The following is a 23249-nucleotide window of genomic DNA, read 5'->3' on the forward strand; positions in this document are numbered from 1 at the left end:
GTACCTACCCGCGCGGACTCACAAGAGGTCCTACCACCAGTAAAAAATATTATTAATAAATAAATAAACTATCATACGACATCACAGTCATAGAAACACAACGATTGCTAAATGAGGTGATTTTTAAATTTGTATCGGTTTAAATAGATATCGCTTTCTCCACCTTAAATAACAAAATTGTTGATGGTAACTACATGTTTTGTTTTAGAAACATAACCGTATCTACTATCACTACTTACAGATTGGAATTATTGGAGCCTATACACCTAAACTTCAATGCACCACTTACCCTAACAGTTTTTTTTTTTTTTTGTTATTGCTTAGATAGCTGGACGAGCTCACAGCCCACCTGGTGTTTAGTGGTTACTGGAGCCCATAGACATCTACAACGTAGACGCGCCACCCACCTTGAGATACAAGTTCTAAAGTCTCAGTATAGTTACAACGGCTGCCCCACCCTTCAAACCGAAACGCACTACTGCTTCACGTCAGAAATAGGCAGGGCTGTGGTACCTATCCGCGCGGACTCACAAGTGGTCCTACCACCAGTAATTACGCAAATTATAATTTTGCGGGTTTGATTTTTATTACACGATGTTATTCCTTCACCGTGGAAGTGAATCGTGAACATTTGTCGAGTACGTATTTCATTAGAAAAATTGGTACCCGCCTGTGGGATTCGAACACCGTTGCATGGCTTCAACATGAATGCACCGGACGTCTTGTCCTTCAGGCCACGACGACTTAAGACGTGATATGTGCCTGTTGCCTTGTAAAACGTCAAACCCCCTTCAAACCGAAACGCTTGACTCACAACACGCCCTCCCATCAGTCAAGTATAACTTGAAGCTTTAAACTATCTTTCTATTGTTACAGGTAGCACCGAACATAATAGAATTCGTGAAGTCCCCAGTAAATATCATAGATTTTATAGCAACGTTGAGTTTTTACATGGATGTCGTGGTAGAGCTAACAATAGTTAGACAGTACGTTGATAAAGCAGAGATTTTGGAGTTTATCTCTATCATCAAGATCCTGAGGCTGTTCAAGCTGACCAGACACAGTCCAGGGCTGAAGATCTTGGTGCACACCTTCAAGGCGTCAGCAAAGGAACTGACGCTGTTAGTGTTTTTTCTGGTCCTCGGAATCGTGATCTTCGCGAGCTTGGTGTACTACGCTGAGAAATCGCAGGTAATTAACGTAATTAATTTAGTAATGACGAAGTTTTTGAAATTTTAAATTAATTAGTTAGTTTGTTTTTCTAATTAAACTTTGTATTTAAAAATACTTGTCTGACATTACATTTATAAAACCAACAGACGATATTTTTTAAATTGTTTGATTTAGCATAATTCAATGAATATCGTGAGATAGGCTTCGCATGTCGATCAAAAAACCGACGGTAGGTCGAGAATTATTCTTGAAAGATGGCGAAAAGCACAGCGCGAAATGTAGTCCCGTCAAATGAACAAGCAGCGTCCATATTAGTATACTAACAGTAATTACCGCAAATACACATATACATATAAATTATTTATTTGTTATTTTATGATATATGTTTTAATAAAGCTATACACATATCTCTAAATTTGGAATGAACTACCCTCCGTGCCATTTTCTGAAGACATGACATCTCTTTCATCAAACGAGATTTTTGGAGATTGCTTAGCGGTAGGCAGCAGCTTGGCTGTGACCCTGGCATTGCTTATGTCCATAAGCGACGATAACCAACCACTATCGGGTGTGTCGTGTGCTCGTCTACCCAGAAAGGCAAAAAACATACTTCGTGGATATTCTTTTCGAAGCACGTTCTGAAATATTATGTTTATTTGATGAGATAATTAGTCACTTACCTTTTTATTAAATATGTGGTAGGTAGAACTACCCACATTCCACCTGGTATTTAAACATTACCAGAATCCGTCGATTTTACGATGTAGATAATTATTATCAACCTTTATTTACTCTTAGACACAGCCCAGTGAGTTTCTCGCCGGATATTCTCAGTGGGACGCGTTTTCGATACGATGGTAGGTTCTACAAAGAGATGCTCTTGCTAGGGCTAGTGTTAGCAACGTCGTCAGGCTTGAAACCCGTGAGCTCACCTACTAATTATGTATAACTAGTATGAGTCTCTATTAATGTATCGATGAGACATAGGCAATGCACATTATGGACTTTGGAATTATACAACTACTTTAACTCGCGTATACTGAAACTAAATACAATTAATTAATATAGATCCTTTTGAAAAACTAGTACTGGCTGGTTTATTTTTTCTTTAATGACCCCGCACAAATAGAAAATTGAGTAAAATGTGTATGTCACGTCACTAAAGCATCAAAAATATAATTAAGATATTGAAATTACATCACACAATCCGACATTTTATTTGAAATGTGATCGTAAAATTTAAAGGATCTATATCTCTGCGAATGATTTCCATTTACATCGAACGCGCTTCCGCGTGACGCTGTAAAGTACCCTATACGAATTCATTTGGGTGGTAGTTGATATACAAGCAGAGGTATAGTTTTGCTTTGAATTTGTAATATGCGTATATAGTAAACTATGAACCTTACAGTAAGCATGTAAAGAAAAATCTTTATTATTTTTTTTTGTTTTGTTTTTAAAAAGGATTTTTCTTTAGCGTCATTCAGTGAAGTCTGTAATTCAGGAAAAATAAAGTTCAGATTGGTTTAATACATCAATACTGATAAAAATATTAATTTAAAAGAGATTAAGGACTTTAAGTATTGTTTTCTTATTATACATATAACAGAAAACGCAACTAAGTATTTTATTGTTAATTCATTTTGAAGTATTTATTCCCTGTCATTATAAATATAAATTTTAATTAATGTTTAAATTCTTTTGTTACAGCTAGAGCATGTATTGATAAACTTGCAATATCTTTAAGAATAACGTCAACCCGGTTCCATGTTAACTAAAATTTAAATTTTTGAATAAACAATAAAAACAGATTTTATATTTAGCTAATTTAATACCAAGTCAATATACAAAACCGTAAAACCACAGTAACAATATAATAACAATGATAATTTATTTATTTACAACATAATACATAAACTCTTAAATCATGACCTAGAATACTATTTTCATATGGTGCTTCCCGCTTCCGTAGGTTTAACCCGCGATTCCCTACAAGTGACCCCTGGGTGGTGCAAAACGGGAGCCGAATACATAATCGGTGGTAGGACTTGTCCGACTGGCTGGCGACCACCCTCCAACTAGAGTCCGCCGCCAAATAGCCTAGCTGTGTTCCGGCGTGTGGGTTGGAGAGCCAGTTCTATTCCTTCCCTTTCCCCTTCCTTGCTGGGGGTGAGTCTTGGTGATGCCTGGAACATGTGGAGCAGACGTGCGTGCGAGCTCACGGGGCGTGATTATTTGACGGGGGTATAGGGAGACCTAGTGAAACGGTATCCGCTGCCGCCCGCCGGTCAGTAGGGGACCTGAACCCGGGTGTCTCTACTAAACTCCGCCCCGGGAAGCTGTCCCGCCAACCGGTGTAAAATCCTGTCGTGCGGTCGTCGTGCCGGAGTCGGAGACCGGAGTGGATCCCGGCGATCGTACGCAGGGTGGACTGGGGGCCCTTCCATGCCCTGCGTCAGTCTCTCACGCAACCCGTGGTCGAGCACGTACTATGTTCCACGCTTCATTCAGGTGTTGCCTCGATCTCACCTCCAACATCCTACCTCTCCTAATCCTACTCTCCAGAAATATAATTTATGAAGTCGAAAAAAAAGAAAAGGGTTTTACAGGCGGTTCCCCATTCCACATTTAATGTGGATTTCAGCAATGTCAGGGGCCTACATAGCAACCTTGACACCGTACACCACCACCTTGAGACGGCGCAGCCTGCCCTGCTTTTTTTAACGGAGACGCAGATATCTGCTCCGGACGATACCTCATACCTTGAATACCCCGGCTACGTATTGGAGCACAACTTCCTACGTAAAGCCGGGGTGTGCGTATTCGTTCGGGCGGATGTCTGTTGTCGCCGTCTTCGGGGCCTCGAACAACGGGACCTGTCCCTATTGTGGCTGCGCGTGGATCACGGGGGCTGTATCCGAATCTACGCGTGCCTGTACAGGTCCCACAGCAGTGATGCAGGTTCAGCTCTGTTTGAGCATGTGCAAGAGGGGACTAACCGCGTGCTTGAGCAGTACCCATCTGCGGAGGTGGTGGTTCTTGGAGACTTTAACGCTCACCACCAAGAGTGGTTGGGGTCCAGAACCACTGACCTCCCGGGTCAGACTGCCTACGATTTCGCCTTGGCCTACGGCTTCTCCCAGCTGGTGACACAGCCCACCCGTGTCCCAGATATCGAGGGGCACGAGCCTTCTTTGTTGGACCTTCTGCTGACCACAGATCCGGCCGGATACAGTGTGGTGGTCGACGCTCCGCTTGGATCGTTTGATCACTGCCTTATTCGTGCTGCCGTACCACTGCCGTACCGTCGAAGGACGACCGGGTATCATAGAGTTTGGCGGTATATGTCAGCAGATTGGGATGGATTGCGTGAATTTTACGCATCCTACCCATGGGGGCGGTTCTGCTTTTCCTCTGCTGATCCTGACGTCTGTGCGGACCGTCTTAAAGACGTGGTGCTCCGGGGGATGGAATTGTTTATTCCCTCCTCTGAAGTGCCCGTTGGGGGTCGCAGCAGACCCAGGTATAACAATGCCAGTAGGGATGCTGCACACCTCAAGCGGTCCGCATACGTGGCATGGAATAATGCCAGGAGACGTCGGGATCCTAACATCTCAGGGGAAAGGCGGAAATATAACGCCGCTTCCAGGTCCTACAAGAAGGTAATTGCCAAGGCGAAGTCGGAGCACGTTGCTAGAGTTGGCGAGCGATTAAAGAGCTATCCCTCCGGGAGCCGTGCTTTTTGGTCGCTCGCCAAAGCTGCAGAAGGAAACTTTTGCAGGTCTAGTCTCCCACCACTGCGCAAGTCCGATGACACTCTGGCCCACAGCGCGAAAGAGAAGGCTGACCTTCTGGTCAAACTCTTCGCCTCGAACTCGACTGTGGACGACGGGGGTGCCACACCACCGAACATCCCCCGGTGTGATAGCTCCCTGCCGGATATCTGCTTCACACAGTGTGCAGTTAGACGGGAGCTCCGACTCCTGGACGTCCATAAGTCGAGTGGGCCAGACGGCATCCCCGCAGTGGTTCTGAAAACGTGCGCCCCTGAGCTGACACCTGCGCTAACGCGATTGTATCGCCTCTCTTATTGCGCTAAGAGGGTTCCGTCTTCATGGAAGACCGCCCACATCCACCCTATCCCCAAGAAGGGTGACCGGTCGGACCCGTCGAGCTATAGGCCTATCGCGATAACTTCCTTGCTTTCCAAGGTGATGGAGCGAATAATAAATACACAACTCCTGAAGTATCTTGAGGATCGCCAGCTGATCAGTGACCGACAGTACGGTTTCCGTCACGGTCGCTCAGCTGGCGATCTTCTTGTATACCTTACTCACAGGTGGGCTGAAGCCTTGGAGAGCAAGGGCGAGGCTCTTGCTGTGAGCCTTGATATCGCGAAGGCCTTCGACAGGGTCTGGCATAGGGCACTTCTATCGAAGCTACCATCTTACGGAATCCCCGAGGGTCTCTGCAAGTGGATCGCTAGCTCTTTGGATGGGCGGAGCATCACGGTCGTTGTAGACGGTGACTGTTCTGATACCATGACCATTAACGCTGGCGTTCCACAAGGTTCGGTGCTCTCCCCCACGCTTTTCATCCTGTATATCAATGACATGCTGTCTATTGATGGCATGCATTGCTATGCGGATGACAGCACGGGGGATGCGCGATATATCGGCCATCAGAGTCTCTCCCGGAGCGCGGTGCAAGAGAGACGATCAAAACTTGTGTCTGAAGTGGAGAACTCTCTGGGGCGAGTCTCCGAATAGGGTGAATTGAACTTGGTTCAATTCAACCCGATAAAGACACAAGTTTGCGCGTTCACTGCGAAGAAGGACCCCTTTGTGATGACGCCGCAATTCCAAGGAGTATCCCTGCAACCTTCCGAGAGTATCGGGATACTTGGGGTCGACATTTCGAGCGATGTCCATGTTTTACCATCGCACCGCCCGCCACCGGAGTAGAGTTCATCCATACTACCTGGAGCCACTGCGGTCATCCACAGTGCGTTTCCAGAGATCTTTTTTGCCACGTACCATCCGGCTATGGAATGAGCTCCCCTCCACGGTGTTTCCCGAGCGCTATGACATGTCCTTCTTCAAACGAGGCTTGTGGAGAGTATTAAGCGGTAGGCAGCGGCTTGGCTCTGCCCCTGACATTGCTGAAGTCCATGGGCGACCGTAACCACTCACCATCAGGTGGGCCGTATGCTCGTCTGCCAACAAGGGCAATAAAAAAAAAACATATTTAACAAATTGAGAGATTACGAAGATTATCAACAATATAATATTAACCAATGATCCTCACACTAGGCATAGCTTGTATCGTGAGGACCGAAATACGATTTACTATGTATATAATCGATCTCAAAACGACTTCACTATTATTAATAATTATTACGCTCAAAAACATTTGATATATAATATAATAAAAAAAATTTAGTTACATAAATAACACATCAAATAATTACACATATGTATGTGCGTACGTATTATGAGCGTTTTTATTTTTTATTTTTTTATTGCCCTTGTAGGCAGACGAGCATACGACCCACCTGATGGTGAGTGGTTACTGTCGCCCATTTACTTCAGCAATGCCAGTGGCAGAGCCAAGCCGCTGCCTAAGCGTAGACATAAACAAATATAAAATAAATTAATAAGAAAAAAATAACAGTAAACAAAAAACAGGGAATTTCTCTCCGGACGTTCGCTCTTTGAAATAATAAAAAGCTCGTCTCAGTGGTCCCAACGAAATGTCAGCCAATTAAACCCTGATCGGTTGACTTATTGAACTCACTCGACTGGCTAACGAAGTTGCATATTCATAACACGGCTGTAATGAAACTCGCTTGGTTAGTTGCTCGTTTGATTTCACTGTTTTGTTTGGTAGATCCATACGTTAATAAGTCTGTGGATTAGGAAGATTTTTGGCTATCGTAAATTTCGTGAAGTCTTATAGGCATAGATTATACACTTAATATATTTGAGACTTATAGGCGTCAACTTTCAGATATAAAGTTAGTCCGACCCTAAGAAGATGTATTGTTTTCTTTGCCAGATAAATAAGTAGGACAGTAATATTGTTTATATCTGTATAAAATACATCCTATTTTGTAAAATTCGGTTTCTATAGTCGACCGCTTTTACACAAAATAATTTGTAAATATATTATTAAAATAAACGCAAAAAAAGTTTCTAACGTTTGGAGCTGTCAAAATATATACATATACTTATATCAATGCGGATACCAAGCGTTAATTTAAGGCGACGCAAAACGTATCAGTGTTTACTTTTGCACGCAAGTGTAAATACACTGCGTGACATTGTGAAGGGAACTGCGGCGCGGCTTGCGCAGCTGACGCTCTTGTGAAAACTTTGACTATACAAACGAAATGTTACCATGTTTTGCGAATTGAAGAAATTGTAAATATTTTATTATTTGAGTTTGCAAGCGTCTTTGTTTTATTGTTGGCATTGATTATTTTTATTTGATAAATCGTTATTGGAGCCCATAGATCCTAAAGCGTTATTGCGGGACGTCATCTTAATAAGACATGATATTCAATAGTAGAAATTTAAATTTTGGTTGCAACAACGGCTATCGCAATCCGTACTATGTGTATGCTTTCTGACAACAATAGAGTATAATATTATGATAAATATGTAGTCAGTTTCAAAAATATTCTAGTGGCAACGAAAGTAAAATGTAATGGTACTATTAGATACATAATAATTTCAAAACATCAAAAGAACTATCTCTGTGTGCTATGCATCTGTCTTTATGTCGCATCCAATCTTTTATTAAAAATAGATCGCAGTTTTATCGGTCGACCATTTTTCGAATTTAAAATATAAGCTAAAACCCAAACTCCGTACAAATTTTCACTAAAACCAGTCTCACGAAAATTCAGTAACATCATTAACTAAACTCGATAAATTTATTAATGCTGGCCACATTTTCGTTATGGCACATAAATTATAACCGTTTTTGTATTAACAGTACTTTGAGAAATATTTTTAGCTGAGTTTAGAAAAGAAAAAGAAAAAAATCATGAAGTAAGCTCATTCCGGTATAGAGATTTCGACTTCGAGCCGAAATTAATCTTGGAAATGAGCTTGGAATACTATGGCGTTGTAAACAATTACTAAGACTAGAAGGTCCCGCAGTAGTCGAAATTCGACTATAATTAATTGTAATTGTAAGTTTGTACACTATTATGATTGTATTTTATACTTCTATAATCACAAATTTCGCCATAGCTACACTATAAAAAAATATTAATAAAGACAAACAATATTTAATCTATTCTCAATTTAACAACAGACGTCAAGAACAAAAGTTTGACAATAAATAGTATGCATGCGTGTGTGCGTCAAATACATGGTATGTAGTATGTGTAATGTTTTCTTTATTGATTTAATGTATCTTTTATGCATTATTTTAAAAAAATATTAGCATTGTGCACTTCTTCTCTATATTCTCTATAAGTGTGGAAAATTTCATACTCCTCCGTCCTCAAAATTTTCGTAAAAAGGGATACAAAGTTTTTGCTTCACGTATTAATATATAGATTATATTGCAATTTCTACAGTAAACAAATTATACGACTCTTTATGAAAACCAATGAGAATGCTATTCTGTCAAGTATTACGGTTTGGAAACAGAATACAATAATCAGGTGGTCAGAATGATTTTCATTTAGTTATTTATGGTAGGTTTTTTTAATAGCAAGCTCTGGGCATTGATATATGTATGTTTGTTGTGTATTCTGTCCTAAAAACAATAATATACATACTAGTGGTCCCGCAGTAGTCGAAATTCGACTATAATTAATTGAAATCATAAGCTTGAACACTATTATGGTTCTAATGTCAAAGACTTGTGATACTTCTGTAATCACAAATTTCGCCAAGACTACTAAAGAAAAATATTAATAAATACAAACAAAATTTAATCTATTCTCAATTTGACCACAGACGTCAAGAACAAAAGTTTGACAATAAATAAACAGTATGCTTGCGTGTGTGTGTCAAATATACGGTAGTGTGTGTAATGTTTTCTTTATTGATTTAATGTATCTTTTATGCATTATTTAAAATATATAAAAAAAATATTAGTATTGTGCACTTCTTCTCTATATTCTCTATATGTGTGGAAAATTTCATACTCCTCCATCCGCGCAATTTTCGTAGAAAGGGGTATAAAGTTTTTGCTTCACGTATAAAATATACATATTCCTATTTAAGAAGGGTTTTAAAATTGATCTTATATTATTTAATTGTTTAAGTATTTTAATGTCACAAAAATCGCTTTGAATATCGCTCGCTAAATACAATGTGTAGTTATATGTAAAAATACCTGTTTGTTATAACCACAATAGAGCAACATGATGTAAGATAACGCTACAATGACAAACGTCTTCTTTGAAACATCAACAATATCTGTACAAAGTTTCTTCTTAACTGGATAATGAACGCGAGAGCACACAGACCGCAAACAAACACATTCATTTTATACATTAGATTTTAAGTTATTACACTGTAGACTACCAACCAGACTTTAGTTATCTTCCATTATACTTGTCTATTTTCAGTTTTATTGAATCAAATTGTTTCGAGCATTCATTGACCACATGAATAGACACATTTCACACATACACAGACATATTTTTGACTACTTTTACTTCCTTTGTGATCTTATTTATCAACATACTCCCTTACTTTTTTTTATTTACTTGCGTGGCGATCTTTATTTCTCTTGTCCACCTTTTTGTTACATTTTAATGTTCGAACCATAATTTTTTTATGTATTTTTTTGTTGTTGCTTATATGGGCTGACGTGCTGACAGCCCACCTGGTGTTAAGTGGTTACTGGAGCCCATAGACATCTACAATGTAAATGCGCCACCCACCTTGAGATATAAGTTCTAAGGTCTCAGTATAGTTACAACGGCTACCCCGCCCTTCAAACCGAAACGCATTACTGCTTCACGGTAGAAATAGGCAGGGCAGACTCACAAGAGGTCCTACCACCAGTCAACTTTGATAAGAAAACTAAGTTTGTTTTTAATTTTGTAAATTGTGCGTTTTATACGAAAATGAGTTACACTTTCTTTCTTATTTTCCACTAATCAAACTTTCTCTATTATCTATATATTAATACATGAAGCAAAAACTTTGTATCCCTTTTTACGAAAATTGCGGAGTATGAAATTTTCCACACTTATAGAGAATATAGAGAAGAAGTGCACAATGCTAATATTTTTTTTAAATAATGCATAAAAGATGAAGAGACATTAAATCAATAAAGAAAACATTACACACACTACATACCATGTATTTGACGCACACACGCATGCATACTATTTATTGTCAAACTTTTGTTCTTGACGTCTGTTGTCAAATTGAGATTAAGTATTGTTTGTCTTTGTTAATATTTTTTATGGTGTAGTCTTGGCGAAATTTGTGATTATAGAAGTATAAAATACAAACATAATAGTGTACAAATTTACAATTCCAATTAATTATGGTCGAATTTCGACTACTGCGGGACCTCTAGTTATATAAAATATGTATAGTGTAGTTTTGGCGAAATCTGTGATTATATAATCAATACATATAAATAAAATTGGAGTGTCTGTTTGTAACATTGAAATAACCACTTTTTACTACGTGCATATGAATATATATACGGTACATACACCAAATTATTTTTTTAAATTTTTGTCTGTCTGTCTGTCGGTCGGTCTGTCTGTCGGTCGGTCTGTCTGTCTGTCTGTCTGTCTGTTTGTTCCGGCTAATCTCTGGAACGGATTGACCGATTTTGATGAGACTTTCACTAATAGGTAGCTGATGATAAAAGGAGTAACTTAGGCTTAGACTAGCCACACCCCGCGGCGTCACTCGCGGTATGACAATAACCACAGGTAACATCGCAAGACTCTGCTATTAATAATAAAATTTAATGTTTCCGAATTATAATAGTATTTGACAATAGAACCATAATAATGTTTAAACATAAAATTTCAATTGATTAAAGTCGAAGTTCGATTACTGCGGGACCACTAGTCTATAGAATTTCGGAAATTATACGTTTTGTTAGTAAATAGCAAAAAATCTTTCCAGTTCGGTGTCAACAAGTGATACTATACACTTCAAACCAGTTTAAAAAATTTCACGGTAGCTACAAAATTCTGTTTTTACAAAAAAGTAAGCATACAAAAAATAATTATTCTGCTGTGCTATTATTGTGGCCGCCACTGTACTCGATGCGTTAACGTCAAAACTTTCGTTTGCCGATATTTAGAGACGGGTTAGTGATCGATACTCCTTTGTTGTCGGAATATTCTATTAATGTATACTTTTGTAACACATTTGGGCTTTGTGTGAAAAAATAATAATGCGTGTTCGCGTAATGATAAAGTGGATAAATGTTGTTGTAATGTAAAAGTATCTAAAGGTCAATTTGCTCTATGATTATTGTTCATTTTTGTTTTTTTTCCTACCTAAGCTTGAGTGGCTATTTCAGCGTAGCCTTAACTAGTAGGTGAGCTCACGGGGCTCAAGCCGGAGTGATGCTAAGACTGACTCTAGCAAGAGCAGTGCTTCGCAGAATCTACCACCGGATCTGAAACGCGACCCACCCACTTAAAGGGTTCATTTCGCTCGTCGAGGCCTTTCCTCGCAAGCGAAGCTTGTATTTTCAAAGATCCGGCAATTTGATGCTTTGTCAAAAACATTAATTAATTACAATTAAAAATATGAATCTATGAGTTAAACATGGTCAGGTGAAGTAACACGCTTTTAACAGGCCGTAACAGTTCCAGTTCTAGTTCTAGCACTAGTTCCAGTGCTAGTTCTAGTTTTAGTTCCAGTACTAGTTCAAGTTCTAGTTCCAGTTCTAGTTCTAGTTCCAGTGCTAGTTCTAGTTCTAGCACAAGTTCTAGTGCTAGTTCTAGTTTTAGTTCCAGTGCTAGTTCAAGTTCTAGTTCTAGTTCCAGTTCTAGCAGTAGTTCTAGTGCTAGTTCTAGCACTAGTTCCAGTGCTAGTTCTAGTTCCAGTTCTAGTGCTAGTTCAAGATCTAGTTCTCGTTCTAGTTCCAGTTCTAGTGCTAGTTTTAGTGCTCGTTCTAGTGCTAGTTCTAGTTCCAGTTCTAGTGCTAGTTCAAGATCTAGTTCTCGTTCTAGTTCCAGTTCTAGTGCTAGTTTTAGTGCTCGTTCTAGTGCTAGTTCCAGTTCTAGCACTAGTTCAAGTTCTAGCACTAGTTCCAGTTCTAGTGCTAGTTTTAGTGCTAGTTCTAGTTCCAGTTCTAGTGCTAGTTCAAGTTCTAGTTCTAGTTCTAGTTCTAGCACTAGTTCAAGTTCTAGTTCTAGTGCTAGTTCAAGTTCTAGATCTAGTTCTAGCACTAGTTCAAGTTCTAGTTCTAGTGCTAGTTCTAGTACTAGTTCTAGTTCTAGTTCTAGTTCTAGTTCTAGCACTAGTTCAAGTTCTAGTTCCAGTTCCAGTTCTAGTGCTAGTTCTAGTTCCAGTTCCAGTTCTAGTGCTAGTTCTAGCACTAGTTCTAGTGCTAGTTCTAGTTCTAGTTCTAGTTCGAGCACTAGTTCTAGTTCCAGTTCTGGTGCTAGTTGTAGTGCTAGTACTAGTGCTAGTTTAAGTTCTAGCACTAGTTCTAGTTCCAGTTCTAGTGCTAGTTCTAGTGATAGTTCTAGTGATAGTTCTAATTCTAGTTCTAGTTCGAGTTCTAGTAAAAGAAACCGGCCGCCCCGTCTATAAACCGAAAGGCTTCAAGGCGGCTTGACTTCCATGGTGAATGATTAAGATCGTGTAATAAAAATCAAACCCGCAAAATTATAATTTGCATGTTCACTGGTGGTAGGACCTCTTGTGAGTCCGCACGGGTAGGTACCACCGCCCTGCCTATTTCTGCCGTGAAGCAGTAATGCGTTTCGGTTTGAAAGGTGGGGTAGCCGTTGTAACTATACTGAGACCTTAGAACTTATATCTCAAGGTGGGTGGCGCATTTACGTTGTAGATGTCTATGGGCTCCAGTAACCACTTAACACCAGGTGGGCTGTGAGCTCGTCCATCAATCTAAGCAATAAAAAAAAAAGTGTGCAGATCGCAAACACGCACGAGACAAGTGTGAAACATATCCAGACTGCGAATCCTAAGCATCTGCAAAGAAATTATACCATCAGATTGGTTTCTTAACTTTTGTTTTCCTAAAAGGAAATTTAAACATAAATATTGGCTTGCGGACAGATCAGTGAAATTAAACAAACACAATCATTCGAACTCATTAAAGTTTAAAGATATAAATTGGCTTCGTACAGATTGATATCCTAATCAACTTTCTAAATGGAAAATATATATTTAATTAATTAATTTATTTATTAGGCACACAATACAAATCACAAGCTAAAAAGATACAATAAAAAACACAAGTAAAAAGAAACAAATCTGACTTGCAACATAAGTTATGTGCGCACGACAAAACAAGACATAGTGCTAAATTTGTACACAACGTTCCTCACAACTATAAGACAAAACAACACGATAACGAAAACTAATCTAACTTATAATGTAAGGAAATAATTTTATTCACAATTAGCTGACAACTAGTATAAAATAAACTTAAAACAAATAAGAGGAATCCGTCCGACGGGGGACACATCAAAGGAAAAACAAAATTGTTATGTTTATTTAATTCCGAACATTTTCATATTTATCAAACCTTTTAAACCTTCTCTGGACCTCCACAAATAATTCAAGACCAAAATTAGCCAAATCGGTCCAGCCGTTCTCGAGTTTTAGCGAGACTAATGAACAGCAATTCATTTTTATATACCTAGTCAGGTCATAAATTCTGTCACATGTTTAATGTAAAATAATTGAAACAAGTTTATTCATTATGTAACCATTCATATACCACAATTAACTTAACAAAACATAGATTCTTATGACACTAAAGTTTATTCAAAATGACCTCCGTGATTTTGAATACAGGCCTTCAATCTGCGCGGCCAGTCGTCTATCGCAGCACGAACGAGGTCCATGTCAATATCGGCGGCTGCCTTAATCAAGGATGTCTTGAGTGACTCCAAATTGGGATGAGGCTTTGAGCACGCCTTTTCCTCCAAGTGTTGCCATATCTTGTAATCTAACGGATTCAAATCTGGACTGGAGGAGGGCCAGTCTTCGTGCCGGATGAAGTCGATTTCACGCGCCGCCAGCCAGTCTTGTGTGCTCTTCGCTCTATGAGCTGGCGCCGAATCTTGTTGGAATACCCAGTGCCTGTTATTGAACATGGTATGAGAAACAGGTTCCACAAGGTTCGTCAGGACTGTATTTTGATACACAACTGCATTCGTTTTTACACCTTTCTCACAAAAATGTACCTCTGTTAAGCCCCAATAAGAAACTCCCAACCATACCATGAGCGAGGATGGAAAATGACCTTGTTGGACACGCGGAATACGGTTGCTCGCTTCTTCACTACTGTGTGCGTACACCTTGTCATTTTGTTTGTTGTAGCTCTCTTCTACGGTAAAAATTTTTTCATCCGAAAAAATAATTTCCCAATATTTTTTTCCCGCGTACCGCTTCAACAAAGCGCGGCATCTCTTCAGTCTCAGGTCCATTAGACGAGCATTCAAACGATGTCCTGTTTTTCTTCGATATGCCCGAAGCCCTAAGTCTTCATTTAACACCCTTTTCACCGTGGTTCTGCTTAACCCCATCTGAAGGGACAACAGTTTCTGCTTACGTTTGGGATTTCTTTGAATTCGCGCCTTCACAGCTTTTATCACTGCTGGAGTCCTAACAGACCGAGGGCGACCACTTCTTGACCTGTCATCTACACTAGAGTCTTCATTGTATCGTTTGATGGTACGATAAACGAATCTTTTGGTTATATTCAAATTTTTCAGTATGTAAAAAATTTGAATTGGCGCGTAACCGCAACGATGCAACGCAATAACTGCAACACGGTCTTCTTTAAGCGTCCACTCCATATTTAAAAATGAGTAAAATTCTAAAAGTATACATTTTTATTTTCATGAACAATTCGAAATTCGAATTCAATAAACTTTTTTGTGGCCAGCATTCTAAAAGAAAAGTTTTTACTGTGTGACAATACTTATGACCTGACTAGTTATATAGATATTTTAAGCTATTGCATAGCTTTTATCGCGGGCTTTGAGCGCGGCGACTGAATTAAGAAATTCCGTAACGAAAATAACCTGACACCCCCACTACTCCTACTATGTAGCTCGCGAGACTAACGAACAGCAATTCATTTATATATATATATATATATATATATATATATATACATTAAACAATTACACCACTTAACCTATTATTAACGTGGAGGTGTCCTTGAATATTTTTATAAACGTCACTAACCTACACAAATAAAAATATCCAACTCAGTTAACGACCTTGCTTGCCTTAAGCCGGAACATTTTACCCGACTAGATCTGAAAGAGGATATTAGTTGAATACATATCATTGCACAGGGTGTAAAACCGCTAAGATCACACACGATTATCACTTAACATCAAATAAGTCGAATGATCGTTCATTTATCTATGCAAAAAAAAACCATAATCAACAGTTTCCCTGGTTGTTGAACTCTAAATATGTTTAGCTATACTTCATCATTAAAACACATCACATCAGCTGATCTCATACGAGTAAACGAACATTGGATCCCATAGATGCTACAACGTGAGTGATGGTGCCCATCTTCAGGCATGAATTGGACTTTTTAATTTTCTTCCAAAACAGAATGTTTTTACAATAAAATCATTTTTTCTTACACTATTTTTAATTCAAATTTATTAATATTTATTTTCTATTTTTTAGTTGGATTTTCTATAAAAGCGTATTTAGTTTTTTAAACTATTATTTATTTATCATTTTTTAGTTGAATTTAAATTTTTTCAATTATTTTCTTTCAAATTTTTTTATTGTCATCGGTCCTTAATAAGTATACCAAATTTCGAGTTAATCCGACGTTTTGAAGGGGCTCAAAATCATGTTCAAAGATTCTGTTACATACATAGGTACGTGTGAAGCCAATAAAAGCGTATTAAAAATAATTTTATTTCGCAGGATAACCCAGAGAACCAGTTTAAATCTATACCCCTCGGTCTTTGGTGGGCGATCGTCACGATGACCACTGTCGGGTATGGAGATATGGCGCCCAAGACTTACCTCGGGATGTTTGTGGGCGCTCTCTGCGCCTTGGCTGGAGTGCTCACTATCGCGCTGCCCGTTCCCGTGATAGTATCCAACTTCTCCATGTTCTACTCCCATACTCAGGCAAGTGGATAGACAGTAGAAACTTTATTTTGTTATTGATTAGCTTTTACAGTTACAGGAATGTTCGACTCTGAGCAAATTGAACAGAGTTTTATAGTACCCAATTTTTGTAAGGAATTGTACGTATTTAACAGATGTTCACGATTGACTTCCACGGTGAAGAAATAACAAAAATCAAAAAAATATAATTTGCGTAATTACTGGTGGTAGAAGGTATTGTAAGTCCGCACGAGTAAGTACTACCACTCTACCTATTTCTGCCGTGAAGCAGCAATGCATTTCAGTTCGACGGGCGGGGCAGCCGTTGTACAGTTAAAAGTGAGATCTTAGAACTCATGTCTCAATGTGGGTGGCATTTACGTTGTAGATGTCCATGGGCTCTGGTAACCATTTAACATCAGGTGGGCCGTGACCTCGTCCACCCACCTAAGCAATAGAAAAAAAAGCTTGCTTGGTGTAAGGTATCCATTGATATCACCATCTCAATCTGACCTTGAGATAGAAGATCGGATTGCATTTAATAATGGCGGTTCCAGCCTTCAAACTAGAAGTAATAATAATAATAATAATAATAACTCTTTATTTATATAACACCTTAATATGTACACAGTAAAGTAATAAAACAAAAGTCGGTATATAAATCGGCGGCCTTATCGCTGAAGAATAATGACTACTATACGGTAGAAATAGACAGGATAGGAAATAGCGAACTTACACATAACCGGCAGTAAATAGTACGACTGTAGGTAGGTCTTAAGACTTAATCAATCCCATCATTCTCAGGAATAACAATAACAGAAGCAATTCAAAAGTGTCAAATTCGCGTATCTTCGAAGTACCAAAAAGCCTTGAGTTTTGGTTCAATGTTTTTATTTTTATTGCCTAGATGGCTGGACGATCTCACAGTCCACCTAGTGTTACTGGAGCCCATACGCATTTACAACGTAAATGCGCCACCCACCTTGAGATATAAGTTCTAAGATCTCAGTATAGTTACAACGGCTGCCCTACCCTTCAAACCGAAACGCATTACTGCTTCACAAGAGGTCCTACCACCATTAAAAAATGTGCGTCAAAAATGTTTGTCTTTTGAAAACAGTTTATAAACCATTTCGAACGAAAACGTAAATTTTTTAATGAAAAGTTCCGTGTAATATTTTCATGTCGAAATACGTGGTTCAGAAGTTTAAATGGACCGTGAAAAGTTATCTAGTGTCGGATGTAGAACGTAGTTCCGAGAATGTAATGTGTGGGAAAATTTAGTTTCTGACATGCTAAATGGCATTAAAATACATTTGTTTGTTTGGGGAAATTGAATTTTAGTTAGACGGCTTTGTTTCTGTTTTACTGTGTGCCAATTTATGTGTCTTGTCAAGAAAAGTTTTTGAAGGTTTTTTTATTAGGAATTTAGGTCACTGTATAGTGGCTCACAGTAGTCATGCTACCGACACGCTAAGTTTGCCCCACCCTTCAAACAGAAACGCATTACTGCTTCACGGCAGATATAGGCAGGGTGATGGTACCTACCCGCGTGGACCCACAAGAGGTCCTACCACCGGTAATTACGCAAATTATAATTTTGCGGATTTTGATTTTTATTACACGATGTTATTCCTTCACCGTGTAAGTCAATTGTGAACATTTGTTGAGTACGTATTTCATTAGAAAAATTGGTACCCGCCTGAGATTCGAACACCGGTGCATCGCTCAACACGAATGCACCGGACGTCTTATCCTTTAGGCCTTTAGAACTTTTTTTTTTTTTTTTTTTTGCCCTTGTAGGCAGACGAGCATACGGCCCTATCAATTATCTCAAGGTGGGTGACGCTGACGCATTTACGTTGTAGACGTCTATGGGCTCCAGTTACCACTTAACGCCAGGTGGGCTGTGAGATCGTCCACCCATCTAAGCAATAGATATAATATATGCTAGCATTGCTAGCTGCTTTAATGGATGTTTTAGCTGCTGCAAATTAACTGGAAAATTAATGTTAACGTAATCCACTAGGATATATCGGATGGTCATAGATTAGCAAACGCTCAGAAATCTAAACGAATTGTTATTCTTCATTAGAAATAAAATTCTAGATAAATAGAAATCTTTATTGCACAAACCAATTACACGGTGTAGATAAAGAAAGAACCGAATAGCCATAAACTACAGCCAATGCATGCTAATTAGATCATTAACTGAAGAAAGTACTGGATGTGGCATCTCTTTAATTAGATTCGAGATTACAAAGTCTTTAGTTACAAAGATTTACTGTAAACATGTGATTGCAAGCGTATGTAGCTAGTTAGCTGTAAGAAACATTAAGGAATATAGTTTCGTACGGTTTTTCTTGATGTATTAAAAAAGTGGCTTTAATTAGTTAACGAATTAGAAAAGGAGTATTATCTCCTGCTTTTTTTATTGCTTTGAAGGGTGGACTAGCTCACACACAGCTCAACTTGTGTTAGGTGATTAAGGGCACATAGACATCTACAACATAAACGCTACCAACCTTGAGATATAAGTTCTAAGGTCTCAGTGTAGTTACAACGGCTGTCTCACCCTTCAAACCGAAATGCATTACTGCTTCACGGCAGAAATAGGCAGGGCGGTGGTACCTACCCGTGCGGACTCAAGAGGTCCTACGACCAGTAATTATGCATATTTAAATTTTGCGGGTTTCATTTTTATTGCATGATGTTATTTCTTCCCCGTGGAAATCAATCGTGAACATTTGTTAAGTACCTATTTCATTAGAAAAATTGATACCCGCCTGGAATTCGAACACCGGTGCATCGCTACATACGAATGCACCGGACATCTTATCCTTTAGGCCACGACGACTTTTTTTGCTTCTCGATACTTCTCCATAGAACTATTATAAGAACGAAATTATAACATTCGAATTGTTAAAGAATTATTTATTTATTTATAACTTTATATACTAGGTAACTAGACAGTATAAAGGCGGACTTAATGCCATAGTCATTCTCTAACAGTCTACCTTAGGGGAGTGCAGAGATGAACCTTAGTAGGTGTAGTGTGATAGTGATATTACTTAAACATATGTGTATTTATAACATACATAATATTTATAGATACAAATACTCGTACTTTTTTATTTTTTTATTGCTTAGATGATTGGACGAGCTCACAGCCCACCTGGTGTTAGGTGGTTACTGGAGCCTATAGACATTTACAACGTAAATGCGCCACCCACTTTGAGATATAAGTTCTAAGGTCTCAGTATAGTTACAACGGCTGCCCCGCCCTTCAAACCGAAACGCATTACTGCTTCACGGCAGAAATAGGTAGGGCGGACTCACTAGAGGTCCTACCACCAGTAATTACGCAAATTATAATTTTGCGGGTTTCACTTAGTAGTAGTAGCGAAAGTACGTATTTCATTCATTAGAAAAATTGGTACCCGCCTGCGGGATTCGAACACCGGTGCATTGCTTCAACACGAATACACCGGACGTCTTATCTTTTAGGCCACGACGACTTCAAAACTGAAATAAATACATATACATAAATATATACATATAAAATACATATAAATAAATATTATCAATTAGATGACTCTGATAACTCTCTGAGAAACAGTTCTCGAACCGTCGTCTTAAACGTAGTGGCCGAGATTTAGATTTCAAGATTCTTGCGCTTTAAAAAGTATACTTGAATATAGCAAATTATTTGAAAGCCAAAACTGCTCAAAAGGATTCTCAGAGGTCGTTAGCCGCGTAACTAGCTACAGAGCTACACAGAAAGCAGGCTGCACGCTGCCATCCGTGGCTGGCTAATGAACCGGAAAATTCATTCAGTCAGCCTTTTATAGCAACTACCACATAAATAATAATAATAATATAACTCTTTATTTAACACCACATGTACATAGTAAGCATTAAAAACAAATAATAGACGGTGACATATATTGGCGGCCTTATCGCCGAAAGCGATGTCTTCCAGGCAACCCTGCAGGGAGAGGAATAAGCAAACTACCATGGACGGTGCTATATCTTAACAAACTTACATAAAAATATATACATAAATACACATGTAAAAAAATACAATATAAGATAGACTTACATACGATTAAATACAAATAAATACTAAAAATAGGCAAGTAAATAAAAAAATAAGTAGCTAGTTATACAGTTATATCGTAAGAGCCATATTATTATTATGCAAGGTAGTGCGATTTTAATCTGAACTTGAAAATTTCCGAAAATTATAATACTTGATGGAACTCCAATTTATAATAATCCTCGAAATAATACTTTTTTATTTTACTTTTTATAAAACTTTAACTGCTCTGTCGGTCGCCACTTTTATCTGTTTATCATTTCACAAAAAAATGCAAATACAGAAGATTTTACATTACAGTTGGTCCGATCTAATGCGAACATTATGACATTACTTTCTTCACATAAGAAACAAGCCCTGAGCAGCTGGACTGTGTCTCTGGATTTCCTAATAGGCAAAACCGTTAATGGCTCCAATAAATAATCTTTAACAATGCAAAAGAACGAGAATCAACAACAAAAAAGAAGCACATTTGTCCCAACATTTAACTTCGAATCAGCAATTCGCAAACCGCGCTCCCAGTCAATTAGAGACTCGTAAACTTTTGCGACACGATTAATGGGCCCAAAGAGCCCGACAAACGATCCAAATTGAAAGATATAACGCCGACAAAAGATTTATTGCATTTGCTTATTTACTTTGTCGTTCGTTTGTTCAAACAGCTTAACGTATTGATATTAAATTTGTTTTGTATTACACGAAATAAATTATTATTTATTATAATGATCTGGCCACTGAATCACTAAAAACTAAAAACACTAAATAGGTGCTCGAATCGTCGAGAATATTCGACAAAAGTCGAGTATTGTGTGTTTCCGCTATCTGACAATAGATGGCGTTGTACTTCTTGAGCGTTCTAGATGCTACTAGATCTTTTGATATTCGTTCGACTATTTGGCGATAAACGGCGTTACTCTTACCGGCGTAACAGTACGTATACTGATATAAAATCATAGGAATAGAATCATAGTGTAATAATAATTATAACACTATAAAAATATGCGTTGTTTTTACTAATTATTTATTTTATTCATTAGGAGATTATTTCTTGAAAACTGTATTAGCAGATTTCATAGTTCGCCATGATTTATGTAGATCTGGTACTCTACAATCCTCGCACAATAGTCTACCCTTGATTACGGCTTTATCCAACAGCACTGTATTCAATTTTGACTTCCCCTTTTCTACAACATAAATCATGTAATACATTCGAGGTTAGAAGCAAAGGCGATGCGGTAAAAGCGTTCAAATTTGTATTTATCAACTATGGCGTGGGGTCAACGTCCTACCGACAAGGATGGCGTCCGTCATTTGAATTTCAAAAACTATGAAAATAAGGCAAAAAGGGCATTTGCCTATTCTGTATGCATGAACGTTCTTTTTTTGAAATTGTTTTTTGTTCGTCACTGAATTGACAATGTTGAATTTTTGTTTTTATGCCAATTTTGTATACATTTTTTTAATCAAATTTATTATGAATATTTGTTGAGTACTCAGCTGTATTAGCTCATACCCAGTTAGTATGGATGGATTATGATAAACAGAATTTATATGAAGCCTAAGGTTTACGGTTTAAATAGCTTGTATTACTCGTTTTTGAAGCCGCCATTTTAAATACAAAACGGTTTAATGATGAAAAGCCTTTTTTCACATTATATTAAACTTTAGGCTCAAGAATAAACATACCTACATATTTTCCATTTACATTAAGATAAATTGTACCGTTTTAACTTTAGGAATGTTTTTTTTTAAATCTAATTTTATAGTCTCATTTTGCTATATAATTTTGACGGACCCGATAGCTTAGTAATTAGACCCTGGCTGTTGGGCCGGATCGAGTTACCTGGGTTCGATTCTCAATTATGGTCAACATTCGTGAGATAGAAAGGTTTCGCATAAGGATATTTGGAATAATATATTTTAAACGTATATAAATATATATATATCAGTTTGGTTTCCATAGTACAATGAATCCTAGCATGTTACCAGGTAGGTGTGTAGCAGTGATTTGATCCAGATTAATAATGTTATAATATTAGGTAGTAATTATTACGACATATGTCAGAGATGTACTTTAAGACCTCTTGTGAGTCCGCGCGGATAAATACCACCACCCTGCCTATTTCTGCCGTGAAGCAATAATGCGTTTCGGTTTGAAGGGCGGGGCAGCCGTTGTTATTATACTGAGACTTTAGAAATTATATCTCAAGGTGGGTTGCACATTTACGTTGTAGACGTCTATGAGCTCCAGTAACCACTTAACACAAGGTGGGCTGTGAGCTCGTCCACTCATTGCATTAAAAAAATGTCTCCTTAAATATTTCTCGAAACATCAATGGGAGAATTAACATTTGCAGAACATGACATGCGTATAGATAAATGTAGACTCATTAGAGACGGGGATGTCTACAATATTTCTATAATCACGGCCCGTCACTAATTACCATGTGCATCCTTCCAGAGAGCACCATCATTAGAAGGCATTCAACATGATCTACGGCTTTAATCGGTACGCGAAATTTCCATTTGAATTTTGCTCAAAAATAGGACAGAGATGAAAAAGCAAAAATCTAACACGAGGCCAAAGGACTGAAGAGCCATTATTTCAATGCTACAGCAATTTCGACCTTAATATCTATATATTAATACGTGAAGCAAAAATTTTGTATCCC

General features: G+C 38.2%; 1 protein-coding gene across 1 annotated transcript in view; it reads left to right on the forward strand.

The window, feature by feature from the left end:
* Positions 1–23249, forward strand: part of LOC101745659 (potassium voltage-gated channel protein Shaw) — a 226160-nt gene that overhangs the window by 142039 nt on the left and 60872 nt on the right. Inside the window, exons 6-7 of the mRNA XM_012688852.4 lie at positions 877–1191; positions 16290–16499. Coding sequence (XP_012544306.2) covers positions 877–1191; positions 16290–16499 — 525 coding nt within the window. The remainder of the gene's footprint in view (positions 1–876; positions 1192–16289; positions 16500–23249) is intronic.

This window comes from Bombyx mori, chromosome 3 (assembly GCF_030269925.1).
Source record: "Bombyx mori chromosome 3, ASM3026992v2".
Classification (NCBI taxonomy): domain Eukaryota; kingdom Metazoa; phylum Arthropoda; class Insecta; order Lepidoptera; family Bombycidae; genus Bombyx; species Bombyx mori.